General features: G+C 33.0%; 1 protein-coding gene across 3 annotated transcripts in view; it reads left to right on the top strand.

The window, feature by feature from the left end:
- The window catches only part of SPIRE1 (spire type actin nucleation factor 1), a 75,378-nt gene extending 60,667 nt beyond the window's left edge, over positions 1-14,711 (top strand). For all 3 annotated transcript variants that reach the window (XM_058177018.1, XM_058177020.1, XM_058177019.1), the window contains 5 exons: positions 4,639-4,776; positions 5,670-5,740; positions 6,662-6,689; positions 7,029-7,165; positions 9,422-14,711. In XM_058177018.1, coding sequence (XP_058033001.1) covers positions 4,639-4,776; positions 5,670-5,740; positions 6,662-6,689; positions 7,029-7,165; positions 9,422-9,680 — 633 coding nt within the window. In that variant the 3' untranslated portion in view covers positions 9,681-14,711. The remainder of the gene's footprint in view (positions 1-4,638; positions 4,777-5,669; positions 5,741-6,661; positions 6,690-7,028; positions 7,166-9,421) is intronic.
- The last annotated feature ends 269 nt before the right edge of the window (positions 14,712-14,980 follow it).

Here is a 14,980-nt window from a genome sequence, read left to right as displayed (position 1 = left end):
GTTCCAACTTAAAATAGTTTCCAGAAATCAACTAGAGTTGGGATCAAAATCTACATACAAGAATGCAATCTGTTTAAAGTTTTAAAGATTAAATAGCACATTTAACTGAAATTGACATAGTGAATATAGTCCTATGCCAGTAATTGTTGTGCTTCTTCATGAGGATGAATCCTACTATGCAAAACGGCAATTTAAAAAAATACTTTGTTGTTCAAAAATAAATGTATACCTATTGAGCTTATTCTTTCTTCTTAGGAAATTAAATGATATTACATGTATTTTTTGTTTTTAGGAAAAGCCGTAAATATCATTTTATAACAGTTTATTAATTGTCATTGAATAACTGTTTCACTATCATTTAACAGTACCATTAAAGTTATATTTAAGAAAAAATAGAAAATTATTACTACAATTTTAAGCCTAGAGTTTCTAAAGTGTAAAGAAAATGGCATAGATAAGGTCACATTACCCTATGTTAAATTTAACATCCTCCTTCTTCATTCCTTCCCTCAGGATTGATGGATTGTCACTGCTTTTCTTCTGGTGAAAGAAATCCCACCTTTAAATAATCCTCATTTCTACTGAAAAGAAAGTTGAATGGGTTCTTCCAGCAGAATTAGCAGGGAGCTTATCTTGTGATGGTTTCTTCCAGCAGAATTAGCAGGGAACTTGTGTTATGTCATACAGTAATTCTGGTTGTATTGAGCTGACTTCCCAATAAGAAAGAAAGAAATATGAATGCTGGGGTTATATTATCTGAAATGGTAGACATCTGTTTTATTTATGTTTAGCCTTCCTTTTTCTACTTCCCATCTAATGCCCAGGTTCCAAGGAAGACTCTTTTTTCAACCATATATACAACTTCTCAGCTTAGTTCTCATCCTTTTGAAGCAGCTTTGTTTGGAATGGCCAGAACTGTGTATTATCTATGTGAAAGAGTTTTTAACCAGTGGAAAGCCTCAAAGGTTTGCCTCCTACTGTGAGCTTTGTAAATCTGTCCTAGAAATCTTTCCTTCCCATCAAATGGAAAGAGATTCCTGTGGCAAGACGGTTTAGGATTTCACTGGATTCTGATTAAAATTGATTTCGGTGCCTGGAGAACTCTTTTGTGCATGCATAGATTCACTGATCAATTTGCCTGGAAATTGAAATTGTCTGGGAAAGATAATCAAACTAGAATGTAACATCAGCAGTTTATTAGAGAGGAGCTTTTTACGATCTTAACTTTTTAGAAGTTAAAAAAAACAAAAATATCAAGAGTAGAGAAATAGTTTAGAAAAATTAAGAATGTATTCAAACTCATAAAATCAAACATGTCAATTTTGGCCAAGTTGTCACATTATAAAGTAATCTTTCAATGTGTTTATTTGCATACAGATAAATCTCTATGCCAAACATTAAATGAAAGCTTAACCAAACTAAGATTTTCAGATGATAAAATTTACAATTAAGAATATCTATGAGTTCATGTCAACATAGTTGAACATTTTTACACAAATTACTGCATTTTTCTCAGTGGATTGGACCAAAAATAAACAAAAGTTGGATGTTATCATTATAAAGTTTTTTATTTCACTATAGCCTTCACTTGCAAACTATGAATATATTTATTATGTGTTATTTAATAGAAATTATTCCTATATTAGTCTTCTGCAGTTGACAGTATAATAATGAACTAGTTCAGAGTTGTCTGAGGATTGTAGCTTAGTAAACTACTGTATCAATCCTGCAAGCAGCTACTTGAATTGCCTCTAACGAAAAAGAAATATTCGTTCAGCTGCATCAGGAATGATCTTAGTCTATTATCAATAATATAATAATGTTTTAGAAGAAAAGTCTTAGTGACAGTACTATCCTAATATTCTTTGAGGTTGGAGAACTTTCTAAAGAATTGCTCTCTATTAGTTTTCATTGTAAAATGTCAAATGTAAAATTCTAGTAGTACTTCAAAATGCTATTAAAGTATAGTCAGGATGGCTGGATAATTGAAGATTTAAATATGGATTATTCCTATATGAAGGATTTAGTAGACACATGTACATGAAGCCATCCAGACATATAGGTCACTCCTGTTTTGAAACAAGAGTGTCTTTATCACATGTCTCCTTTCTCTAGTATCCACACAACAAGCACAATTGTTTTTGAATGAATATTGGGATCAATGTGTATATGTGAAGAGTTTGAAGTACAGCCCGACTTTCAGTAAGAAAACAAACACTCTGGTAACATGCTATTCAAAATAAGCATCAGTTAGGCTATACTGAGAAGAGCATGATGAAACATTTTCTTCAAGATTTAAAAACCTAAAAATTAGTTAGAAAATAATATGTCATACTTCGTGGTTATAGCTTTACCATTATAACTTGAAACATTTCAGTTATCCAGTGTAATATGTAATAAGTATTAGCAAAAAGTATTAATTGATACTTTATTAGTTTATTATATATAATAAAGCCAGGAGAAAGAGCTGAGTTGACCAGTTTGATCGAGAACAGCAACTTAGCTTTCCTCTCACATGTTCTCTCTGTACTAAACGTTTCCAAACATGACTTCTCATTTTCACACTGATGTTATAATGTTCACTTGAAAAAGCACAGTTTTTTTAAAAAAAATCATATTTCTAAGACAAAAAGTTACGAATTTATAATTTGATGGTATTTTATAAATGAATAAATGAAAAAGCTAGTAATTTCTCAGCAATACCACTATTTACATTACTACAATAATGCATTATTTATTTGATGGAATATCTAGTTAGTCATAAAAGTTATTGGACCATGTTGTAGCTTGGGAAGAAACACTGTTGGGAAATAGATAAGAAGGAACTACGGTAGTTCCTCCTCCCACACCTTTTCTAATTAATCAGTCCTTAAAGGACATTGGAGTTTTAAACAAAGTTATGAAATAAGCAGCAAAAGACAAGTTGTTTGATAATTTAAACTAATCATTTAAATAGTTGAATACAACTACAGTATTTAATAATTATCAGAAAGGAGGAAGGACAATGATATTTTTTTGGAAGGGGACTTTCATTGATCTGCCCTGCAATAGCCAGATGTAGTTTAGTCTCAGTGATTGAGCAAGGCATTCAGATATGGATTGCTTCATACAGAGGCAACAATCCTTCAAATATATACCGCCCTGAGTCCTTTGGGAGATAGGGCGGTATATAAATTCGAATAATAAATAAATAAATAAATAAATAAATATGTTGGCGGCAAACCATTTTGGATTATGGAGTATCAGCATATATAAAGAATCCTACCATCATATTCATATATATCCTATCATACATCAACTTTTATGTATTTCTTGGAGCCCATGACCAGACACTCGTGATGGAAATTTAAAACACTAAAGAAATTACTATTTTAAAATAAGTTAGATAATTCTGTAAAAGCAATAAATAAATAAAACTGAAAGCAAAAGATGAAAAGTTATAAACACTTATAAAACATGAAGACTCTACCATGTGGTAGGGGAAAACAGCATTTTCCGGTGTAATATTAAGGTTAATATAGTATAGCAAACCAACTACATTTTGACTCTGAAGTCATGTCATCCTCACTATGAATAAGTTAATGATAGAAAAGGCACAATTTGTAAGCCTCTTGAACAAGATGAAGTTTGTATTTGAGATCCATTTTTAGATGGGTAAGATAGCTGTTCTTTAAAATATGGTGGCTGTGGTATACTCTCTTTACCAGTTCTGCATTGTAATTTTTTTCTGAACTGAAAGACAGAATTATAAGCTATTTAAAATAGCATCATACCTGTTGGTCTAATTAGTTGAATTTTGCAGCATTATGCTGAATTTATAATATGAATTTATACCATTTTTCCTAAGAGCTATGAGCAACATAGATTGCTTATGAATGAATGTCCTAATTCATCTGCAGACTACTGATTATTTATTTTCCTCTTGCTCTCAACCTTGAAGTCTTTCTTTCACAGAGTATAATAAGGTTAGCGTATCATTTTATATAACTTAGAAACCAAATTATTTGCAACAAATAATTTAGCTATGGCAAGAATTCTGTCTTTCAACAAAATCTGTGGCAAAAATCTATGAAAGAGGTGAATTTGGGATGTGCATTTTTATTCCGTGGTATCAACAATTCTGGTGATTTACTCAAATCAATATTAACCGGTTATGGTGTTTGACTCTTGAAAAAAAGATCTATATACTACTTCTTATAACAAATTGTAATGGATTGATATTCATGCTAACAGCAGGAGTATAAGGTATAAAATTTGCAACTTTAATTGTTTAAATATTCTATAAAGAAAATAATACATATAATTTTACTGTAAGTTAAAAAATACCACAGAATAAAAAATTCTTCTGGATTGGATTACTAACTGTTTCTTTGGCTTCTCTAGGCATCTTAAGGTATCAAAGACACCATCATAATGATTGGCTTAATAACCATCAAAGCCTTTTTCAGGGACAACCTCTTTAGCCTGCATCTCTGAAGTCTTTGCTATTTTGATGCCTGTGATCATATAAATGTTCTCTGATATTGATGGTAAAATCTATTTCTTTTAAAATTACTAACCAGGTGGCTGGCTCTTTACATGGATAGCTGAGAAATGCTCTGAGAAAGAAAGTTGAAAAAGCATTTTTTTTTCTTTCAGGAGGAGTTTTGCTACCCGGTGGAATGCCTGGCTCTCACAGTGGAAGAAGTAATGCATATCCGTCAAGTGCTAGTAAAGGCAGAACTAGAGAAGTATCAACAATACAAAGATGTCTATACTGCTCTAAAGAAGGGAAAGGTACAGTGTTAATTTTCCACAGATATGGACAGTGGCGTATGGAAAAGAAATTATCATACACAGGAAGTTAAAATTTGCAGAGATGGGTTCAAATACAAATACAAATACAGATTAGATCTGTAAATTGAGACTTATTCTTCTGAAAATAGTAGAGTGCCTTCTTTTAACAAATGTTCAATAGGGGGCACAACAGTGATTTTTGCAGATTTTATCATATCATGTTCTGAATATTGTTCAGCATTCTGGAGTAGCTTTATATATAAAGCATTGGCCAAGATTCACAAAGGAAAGAAGCCGCGGTGTGGCTCAGGCTGTAAGAAGCCTGTTATTAAAACACAGCTGCCTGCAATTACTGCAGGTTCTAGTCCCACCAGGTCCAAGGTTGACTCAGCCTTCCATCCTTTATAAGGTAGGTAAAATGAGGACCCAGATTGTTGGGGGGGCAATAAGTTGACTTTGTAAATATATAAATAGAATGAGACTATTGCCTTACACACTGTAAGCCGCCCTGAGTCTTTGGAGAAGGGCGGGATATAAATGTAAACAAAAACAAAAAAAGAAACAAAAATCAGTACATAAATCCCCATCTTCACCTTCTCAAACATCAGTAGAATTCTGCAGAGCATAAGTTTGAATCCAGTTCTTGAACTCAATGGTAGTTCTTTGTCAGCATGCTTCTCTATTATGCTGTCAAAATGCTTAATATAGATGATATGTCAATTAGCAAAGGATTATAAAAACATTTAATGAGTATTTTATAAAAAATGAAAAAACTATTTTAATAAATGTAATTAAAGTGATTAAATTAAATGTACAGCTACTTGATTGTGCAATGTATCTTTGCTGAGGTTTGTTTACAGACATTAAGTCTATCTTATTCCCATTTTTTGTAGCTCTGTTTTTGTTGTCGCACAAGAAGATTTTCTTTCTTCACTTGGTCCTATACTTGTCAGTTTTGTAAAAGGTAAGCACATGGCTGTCATTAAAAATTGCTGAATAATACAGTGATAGAAATGAAGTATTTATTAAACCATTTTTAAAGGATTTGTTGTTATTGGTTTTGCATTTGAAAGGAAGGAGGAAAGATAATTTTGGGAGAGTAAAGAAGAATTTGAACAGATTAAAGGTTTGCACCTTTAGAGATACAAGTTGGAAACCTTTGCAGCTAACAATGCTAATTATGGCATGAGTAAATAGCAAGAGACATCTTTATTCAGAAAACAGATTAACAGTCTTGGTCTTGTAAGCCTATATACAAACTGCATGCATTTATACTGTACATGGATTGTTATATTGCTCTGAAAAAATAACATTCCTCTGAATTTTTCATAACACACATTTATTATTTGCTTTCTGCATTTCTAAAATAAGAGTCTGCTGTAATCTCAGGTTAAATCTTTGTCCAGTTTCTAAATCATCTTAGGAGAAGAGAATTACAGCAAATTTTTGTTCCTTCCATTTCTGGTTTTAGATTGTGAAATATTACCCAAAATCTGTGATACCCATACTATTTGAAAGATGCTCATTTTGGCTTTTGAGGTTTTTCCTCTTTATTTCCAAAGGGCTTCTACAAGTTAAATCACCTTAGTGAAGCAGACTGGGTTTGAATAGGAGACCTAATAGCCCACATGGGAAGCTGGGATGGATCTAGAAAGGGCACACAAGCTTCTGGTATTCAGTTCCAGTCTTCTGGCTTTTTTCTGTGTTTTTTATTCATGCTGAAAAATAAAATAACCAGTAAATTTCAAAAATAGTATGTAATTTTTAAGTAAAAAAGTAAAAAAAATTAAGTAACTCTTAAAATATTTGTATAAGAAAAATGCAATATAGACCCCAGAGATAATTTTACTTTGAACTAAGAAAGCCAATTTTTTTTATGTTGTAGGCCTGTATGTTCACAGTGCTGTAAAAAAGTAAGTTTAAAAACAACAATCTAAAATTTGTTTATTAAACTGTTTCTATTTGTTTAAATATTTCATTTTTAAAAAAGAGGTTTTTTTGAATGAGATGTTAGTGGTCAAATGTCATGCAATGAACTTTATGACGAGTTGTGAATATGAAACTCTATATTTGATCTTGGAATATTACACTTACAAGATTGTTGTAAGCTTTGTTATCATAGCATTTTACTAAGATGCATAAAGTCACTACAATATTATTGAGAATATATTGGAGTAGGGTGCTATAAATGTATGGCATTTGCAGTCTCAGGACAATTATATCTCACCATTGTTCCCCTGCTTTTATGACAGATGCGCCTACCATCAAAGCCATATTCCACTCTTCCAATTTTTTCCCTGGGACCTTCTGCTTTACAGAAAGGAGAAAGCTTTATGAGGCCTGATAAAACTCCCATCAGCCATCATAAGTCACCGAAGGGCATGCCAAGGTAAGTTATGCTTATAATTAATAATGGGGGAGAGAGACAGACAGATAGACAGATATTCATTTCTTTCTTCTTTCTCACCTTTCATCTTTCCAATTAATGGACATTAATGCAACTAACTCAAGTTAGAGGTGGAGAAGAAGCTAGAAATACGGAGTTCAAAATGGCTTTCTCCAGAGATTATGGAGAAAGATTCCAGTTAAATTCATACCTTGGAATTTTTTCCTCCCAATATGGAAGAGGCAATTGGTCAGTCACTTGAAGTGTTCCCAACACTTCAATTCTAAGCCCCCACCCCTACCTCTATCTCCTGCCCAGTCACATGACCCAGAGTATATCTATTTCTAAAGGTTGAGAAAGAATCCTAGAAGTTATGATCTAAATGTTTTCCCTATCTTAAAATAAATAATATTTTAACAAACTCCTAGGCAGATCTCAAAAGGACACTTCCCTTTCCCATTCCTGTTAACACCTTCCAGAGTAACGTTCTGTGAAGAAGGGAGACAACCAAGCATCCTTGGAAAGTTTTTGTGCATATATATATAAACCTTTTTGAACCTTAAACCCCTGTGCCTGAAACCATCATCTCACTTACATTAAGACTCCTGAGCTCTGCCAGTCCTATATGGAACAGGTAACATTTCTGAAAACACTAGTATGATAGTCTTGGTTTACAGTCTGTTATTAGCAACCTAAATTTTAGACGATCACAATATATTTCCTTATATTATTGGTGCCAACAAAATGACCTTTGTTCCTTCCCTGCACAATCTAGTAATTTACATCTAGCTGACTCATGATGCCTAGATGCCTTTGTACCAAATAGGCAAGTCATGATGTGATCTATATGTCAAGCTCACACAACTGGGCAAGCTCAGGAAAACTTAAATGAAGTGTCTTTAATACTAGTATAATACACAATTTTGGAAACTGCAGGAGTTTCCAAACCTCATTAGTGAGTTCATTAAGACAGAGTCTGTTGGAATATTTTGAATTGTTTCTTGTCATCTGGATATCATGCTGTTTATGAGCTACCAACAAACTCTTATTTCTTGGTTACATATTCCTTCCTCTCCAATCTGTCATACCACATGTCTGTCAGAAACCATCTGTCTGACATCCCATAGGAGTCTTCTTAGTAAGGAAATGGATTTCTCACCCAAGGATAGTTCTCTGCAGTGTGAACATCTGCCTTATTCTTGAAACGAGGTCTTCCTTTCCTCAGTCTCTCAGATAGCAAGAGGATTTTTTTGGGATATGGGGCAATGCTACCACATCCTAGAATAATTTGTCTACACATGCTGTGGCTATCCAAGCATTTCCACTTCAGCCATCTTGGTCTTGGAACAGGGTTGCTTCCTGGGTGCCATTTGCTCATTGCATTAAGTGTAAATTTATCTCTACCAGACAGATAGCCATACTTTTGACACTGTAATAAATTGTGGGGGGAGGGAGGGAAGAGTATCCTTCCTTGATTGGTTTTCTACTTTCCTTATAGGTGAGTGTGATGTAGCTGTAAGAATCTCAGGTTAAATGAAGGATGTAATCTTTTGTATCTCTTTTAGCCAGTTTTAAATGTAATTTCAAGCTGTAGTAAAATGAAAGAAAATATACTTTTCCTGCACAGCATGATTTAATATAAAATATTGTGTATTTAAGACTCCACAAGAATTTTAAAAACTCCAAATGAGTAGTAACTGTATCATAACAAGATATAAACTGTAGTAACTAGTATCATAACAAGATATAAATTGCTTAATTTATATGCCACAGCTACATCCTATTTTCATTAAATTTGCATTTTTCCTTTCTTGAATATATTTACTGAAATACCTTAGCCCTTCTTGCCTTCTTTTATAATTCATGTCTTAAGTCTTTCTTTTCTTACAAGCAATTTTTTTCCTGGGGATTAAATATTCTGATTATATAAAATTGGTTATTTTTGTGTTGATGGGTGATCTTGGGCGAGTCACTCTCTCTCAGTCCTCAGAAGGAGGCAGTGACAAACTTCCAAAAAACCGTGCCAAGAAAACTGCAGGGACTTGTCCAGGCAGTCGCCAGGAGTCAACAGTGACTCGAAGGCAGAAGCAAACAAATTAATAAAATGACCTTAAGAAATTCAGGTGACTTATTTCAGGTTTCTTCTCTTTACTCCAAATGTTAAGAACTGGAAAATCTTGAAAAGGTTTCTGAAATTCTTTAGAACAATTGGAAAGATGAATGGTACTAATAAGATAGGAATTGTTCCTTTATTTTTAGGTTGTCCTCAAAGTCCAAGTCTGTAGATAAGTCAAATGAAGAACCATTTTTTCCAAAAGAACTCATGGAGGACTGGAGCACCATGGAGGTGTGTGTGGACTGCAAGAAGTTCATTTCGGAAATCATTAATTCAAGCCGCCGCAGCCTCTCTCTGGCTAACAAACGAGCCAGATTAAAAAGAAAAACACAGTCATTCTACATGGCATCTCCAGGCACTTCAGAATACTGTCCTTCTGAGAGGACTATCAATGAAATCTGAGTCTTGTGCCTTTCTCTTTATTTACTCTTCATGAGATCCTGAGAAAACTCCTCAAAACCAGAGCATCATTCTTTCCTTTGTTCTACTTGATCATTTACATTTTCATTAGCTTATTGGTTTCCCTGCTCTATATAATTTATAAAAAGAATCAGAAATTGTCCTACCCACCAGGCCAGTGAATAAGCTTGTTTTACTGGAGGAAAGCAACTATACTAGATTGTTGTCTACTTGTATATGTTTAGTGTACAAAGGAAGTCTTTATTTGTATTTTTCCTATTTATCCCTTAGTTATTTTTAAGATGAGTGTCTATGTATGTATATATATATGTAGATAGATCTAAAGAAAAACTAGATTATGGTGTTAGTACATTTGTAAACCATATTGGCATTTGCTACCAATTAAATATTAATCATATTTTGTTAATTTGACGTATCTAGTCCCCTATTGTACAGAACTTGATATCTTATAGCACAAGATTAAGAACGATTTGTTGATATGCTGGAAATGGTTGGTTGATCAATCCATACCATCTCAGTCTTAGTATAAAATACTGAATAAGCTGGAAGCCTGAATGGGTAATTATTTTCCTGCAGCTTCTGCTATACTATAATAAAATTAGTGTGTTCAAAATAATATTTTTTCTCCTATTTGGAATGTAATCTGAATATTAGTAGTAGTGTTACCTGCAGCTTTTATAAATAAACAAACAAAACCCTTTATAGAGGCAGAATGCAATATAAGTTTAGTTTTTAATATGAATGAACTTTTGTAAACTAGGGTTCTCTGGGTAATAATCCTGAGAAAGTTAAGATAAATATGTATATTTGTTTTATAGAGCAATACATAAGTACTGCTGTAACTAAGAATATGGGAGCATGTCTATTATTAACCCCATTTTTATAGGGGTAAGTATCTTGGCTGTAAAGATTTTTTTCCTGGAAAAATTTGGGACAACATGTCTCGGATTAAGAAGTGTTTTTGTTTCCTTGTTTTCAAAAGGTTGGAGAAACACTGAATGTTTTCAAGTTAAAATACTACTGAACATCACATTTTTGCACTGTTTTATAGTCAGATTTTTTAAAACAAAACTGGAGCTTAGTATGGAATTGGGTTATTTTTATATATATAGCAGCCCATTTAAACTGTTTGCAGATCATCTGTGGAATTACTCTGCTATGTTTTAATGACCTAGTTTATGTTTAGAATCAAAATACAATATATGATGGAAAAAAGGTTGCATTTTTATATTGTAAAGGGAATGAGTGACATCTCAGTTCACTTCCAAAAATAGATAAAATTTTCTTATATCAATTACTAACCAGATATTTATTTATGAAATATACTATCAAAATTTATTCTGTCATCTTAATCCTTGAGCATTAATATTTTGATTTGATTATTCCTTGAATACCCAAACAGTTTACTGTTACATTACCTAACTGAAATTATGAATGTTAAATTTAATATCCAGAGATCAAGAATTCATCTATTTTGGGGATGAACATTGGGCTCCCATAGAAACTGTCAAAACAAATTGTAGATGACAAACATATTGTGATGAACTAACTATATAAAAAAGTAACAATAAAAATAAGTCAGCAATCTTTCCAGGAAAGAGGCATGATTATGCAATATCCCAAATAAATATTAAATATATTAGGCATAATTTTAGAAAATTAAATAGCTAAAATCTCATGCATAATACAACAAATTTTGAAAGATCTGATGATCCTACAGGATCATAGATATTTAAAATTTATTGAAAACTATATGTTAGAGTTGTGACAACATGAGTGATTACTGACAAACTCCAAGATAATTAATAATCATTCCTGTTAATCAGCAAATAATTTATCTTAGATTCTTTGCTCTCTTTAACTTAAAATCTACATACACATATATCAAGGAAGCAAAGTATTGCTCTATCATCAATCTGATAGTCCTTATTACCCTGATTTATCCAGAATCTTTCCGTATTGTACATTCACTTCCAATGTAGCTGATCTTCTGGCTATATCACCTAGTTCTCATTACAAAATAAAAATAGGTTATTTTTTTCTACAGAAACCATCTTTTGAAATGTAGGCTACAATACTTCAATAAAATTTCATAAAATACTAGAGGATTTTATTAAATTCTCTATCGGCAAAGATTTTCCATAGTTTTCACATTTTTTGTGTGTTTTATGTGGGGCCAAGGAGAACACAAAAAGTTAAGTATTATATTAATATATAAATTTATTTCTTAGCAAATTCTGGTACGTGAGATTAACCTGAATTTTTAGGACAATAGTTGGATAGTTGCCTACATATATTTGATGTACTAATGAAATGAATGAATTAAAGATTTTGTATTGGGCTGCACAGGAGAAATATAGGTAATCCTCAACTTAACTACCACAATTGGAATTGGAGTTTCCATTGCTAAGTAAGTTAAATGAGACACCCAATTTTACAATCTTTTTTGCCACAGTTGTTAAATGAACCACTGCAGTTAAGGGAATCATGTAGCTATTAAGCAAATTCAGTTTCCCCTATTGACTTTGCTTGTTGGAAGCCAGCTGGGCAGGTCGCAAATGGTGATCACATGATCCCAGGACATTGCAACTATTGTTAAAATACATGTTAGTTGCCAAGTGTCTGGATTTTATTTTGATTACATGACCATGGGGATGTTGCGGCAGTCGAAAGTGTAAATCACCTTTTTTAGTGCCTTTGAATAGTCCTAAAATGAATGGTTATAAGTTGAGGTCTATCTGTATTCAGCAGTTGTATATAGACAATGTTTTACCAATTTGTACTAAAAAAAAGTTTACCCCAAAATTCCATACTTCAAGCTGAAAAATGAATAGACAGTTGTAATATTTTCCATTTTTCTGATCCGTAACTACCCCTCTCATAATTACATTTTGCTTACATTCACAATATAAATGTCAGAACTGATTTAAATAGCTTATTTTCTGTGAAGGCAAAGCCTACTGAAGAAGAAATTGTATAAATGAAAATCTACTACTTCCCTTTTCCCTTTTTCTTTACAGCTGGGTTTAAATCTATTTATAAATTATCCCCTAGTGATTGCTTATCAACATATGCTATGTAATTCAAAATCAGCTCCTTATGAAAGGTCCCATAAATTAAAAAACATCCATTCATAGGAACATTGTCATCTGACTGGAATTTTATTAAACTGAGGCTTTCTTCTCTACCTCAGATAGTTTTTTTTAATTTAAACCCAAGTTAATGCTTTGCCAACGCACAGATTCTTCTACCAGTTTGGCTGCTTTGAAGGTTTTCACAGTGTCTCTGCATAAGAAAAAGTTTTCAAAATATTTGTCCTGAGACTTACAGAGAATATGGCGTCAATGCAGAAGGGTATTTAGTTTGTACTGGTCCACTTTGTGATTGTTTTTTAATGCTTTGCACAAATGTCCTGTGCCTAATTGGTTGGGAATATGACAAAGCTGTTCTACAAGCCAAATGTTCCATGACTGCATGCTTTCAAAAGAAAAGTACACCCCAGGAGGGAAAAATCAAACAGAAGACTTGGATTACTGTATACTGATTCTGAAAGCACATTTGATCATCATGTGATGTGTGTCAGAGTTAAATGAACCATTTGCAAGTTACATATTTGTTATTTGCATTCCTATGGTTTATATGATTTCCCTTTCCTGTTTCCAAGATCAATTCTTGCCAAAAGTGGGAAACTTAAAAAAGATCATCACTAAACTTAGATCTGGCAGCCACCACACTTTCAAACTAATAAGAGAATTAGATGAACTCTTGGGTGGGTCAGAATCCTATCCTACCACTCACTAGGAAGGGACATCAAGCAAATGTCTTTTTGCAGTTCCGTGCTATTCACAAGCGAAACATAGGAAACCTTAAGACATTCCAGCATCTGACCTTGTATCTCAATGCTGTGATCTGCACTAAGCTTCAAAGCCCATTGGCATGTATAGAACGGTACACTTTTTAAATGCATGAAGATATGTAAAATAAGAAAACACAAGGTCACTTTAACGACTATGGATTGGATACCGAAGTTTGGATTTGGCTGAATCCGTAGGGAAAAGCCACAAATACACAGCACAATTCTTTTTGCCAATGTCTATTTCAAAATTTGATCTGAAAGACTGGGGAAATCCTAAACCTTTTAATGAGATGACACAGAGAACTGCTATAGAAATTAGGTACTCAGCTTTCCACCAGCAAGAACCCTTTGCTGGAAGCTGCTGCTGGCTGTCAAGAACAATAACTCTTCGCTTGTACAGAGATTCAAATTACGATAATTTGATTTCACATTTTAGATTTTGTTCCTGACTGAAGACTTTTCTTTTTGCAAATGAAGATGTTGCAAAAAAGCTTTGAGATGTATTTGTAGGGAAATTACTGTCCTTTTTTTCTTCATTGACTTTCTTTTGTTTTGAATCTTGCTTTCTGAGAGGGCTGTGCTCACCCGGAAATTCATCCAGGCCAATGGCAGAAGAAAACCATATCGTAAAAATAGGAGGAACAAATGAAAATCAAATGCATGAAGGATTATTGGAGAAAGTTGAGTTTATTAGAGCTGGATTTAGAATACTGAGTAAAGCCACGTATGTTACAGTGATATTTTTAAAATGATAAGGCTTCATCCCTTGATTATTCTCAGAGAGTACTTATTGCTGCAGTGATGACTTTATCTTGCACTATAAATGAGAAAACGGTGGTAATGAAACAGAAGTTATACAGGCTTCCTCTCTGCCAGTAGACAATACGTTTGGGGAAACAAGTCAAAATCATTTTTTTTATTTTTTCCCTACTATCTTCTACATAGCTGTTTTTTAAAAAACAAAAAAAATACAGGTCACCAAAAGTCAGGATGCTTACAAGGAAAAAAATTGCACACTTGTTTAGTTTTCTTTATTGTATTTCTGAACCTGCAATGGTACCTGGCAATGATCTGAAAAGGAAGCACAACTATAAGTTCTTTAATCTACCTTATGTCACCATGCTGGCTACCCTGATGGATAACGATTTGTAAATGAAAAAGGCAATAATTCTTTTTCTGCTTGTTTTCCTGTTACGTAATATTCACCTGCAGTTTATGGATTATTAAACTCATAAAAAAGTTGTAATATTGTTTCTGACTCATCACCTGAACACAATTATCTATTATATGCACATACACAAAACTAACATTTTCAAGGAGTGGATAGCCTGGATAGGATAAAACTCAAGGGAAATAAGAATTACCCTTGTTGGTCTGAATGTATGGTTTCTAGCTTTTAGGAAAAAATATAAACACCATTTTATGT

Source organism: Ahaetulla prasina, chromosome 3 (genome assembly GCF_028640845.1).
Source record: "Ahaetulla prasina isolate Xishuangbanna chromosome 3, ASM2864084v1, whole genome shotgun sequence".
NCBI classification, from domain to species: Eukaryota; Metazoa; Chordata; class Lepidosauria; order Squamata; family Colubridae; genus Ahaetulla; species Ahaetulla prasina.
Note: the sequence above shows the minus strand (reverse complement) of the source record. Positions and strands in the feature narration are given on the sequence as shown.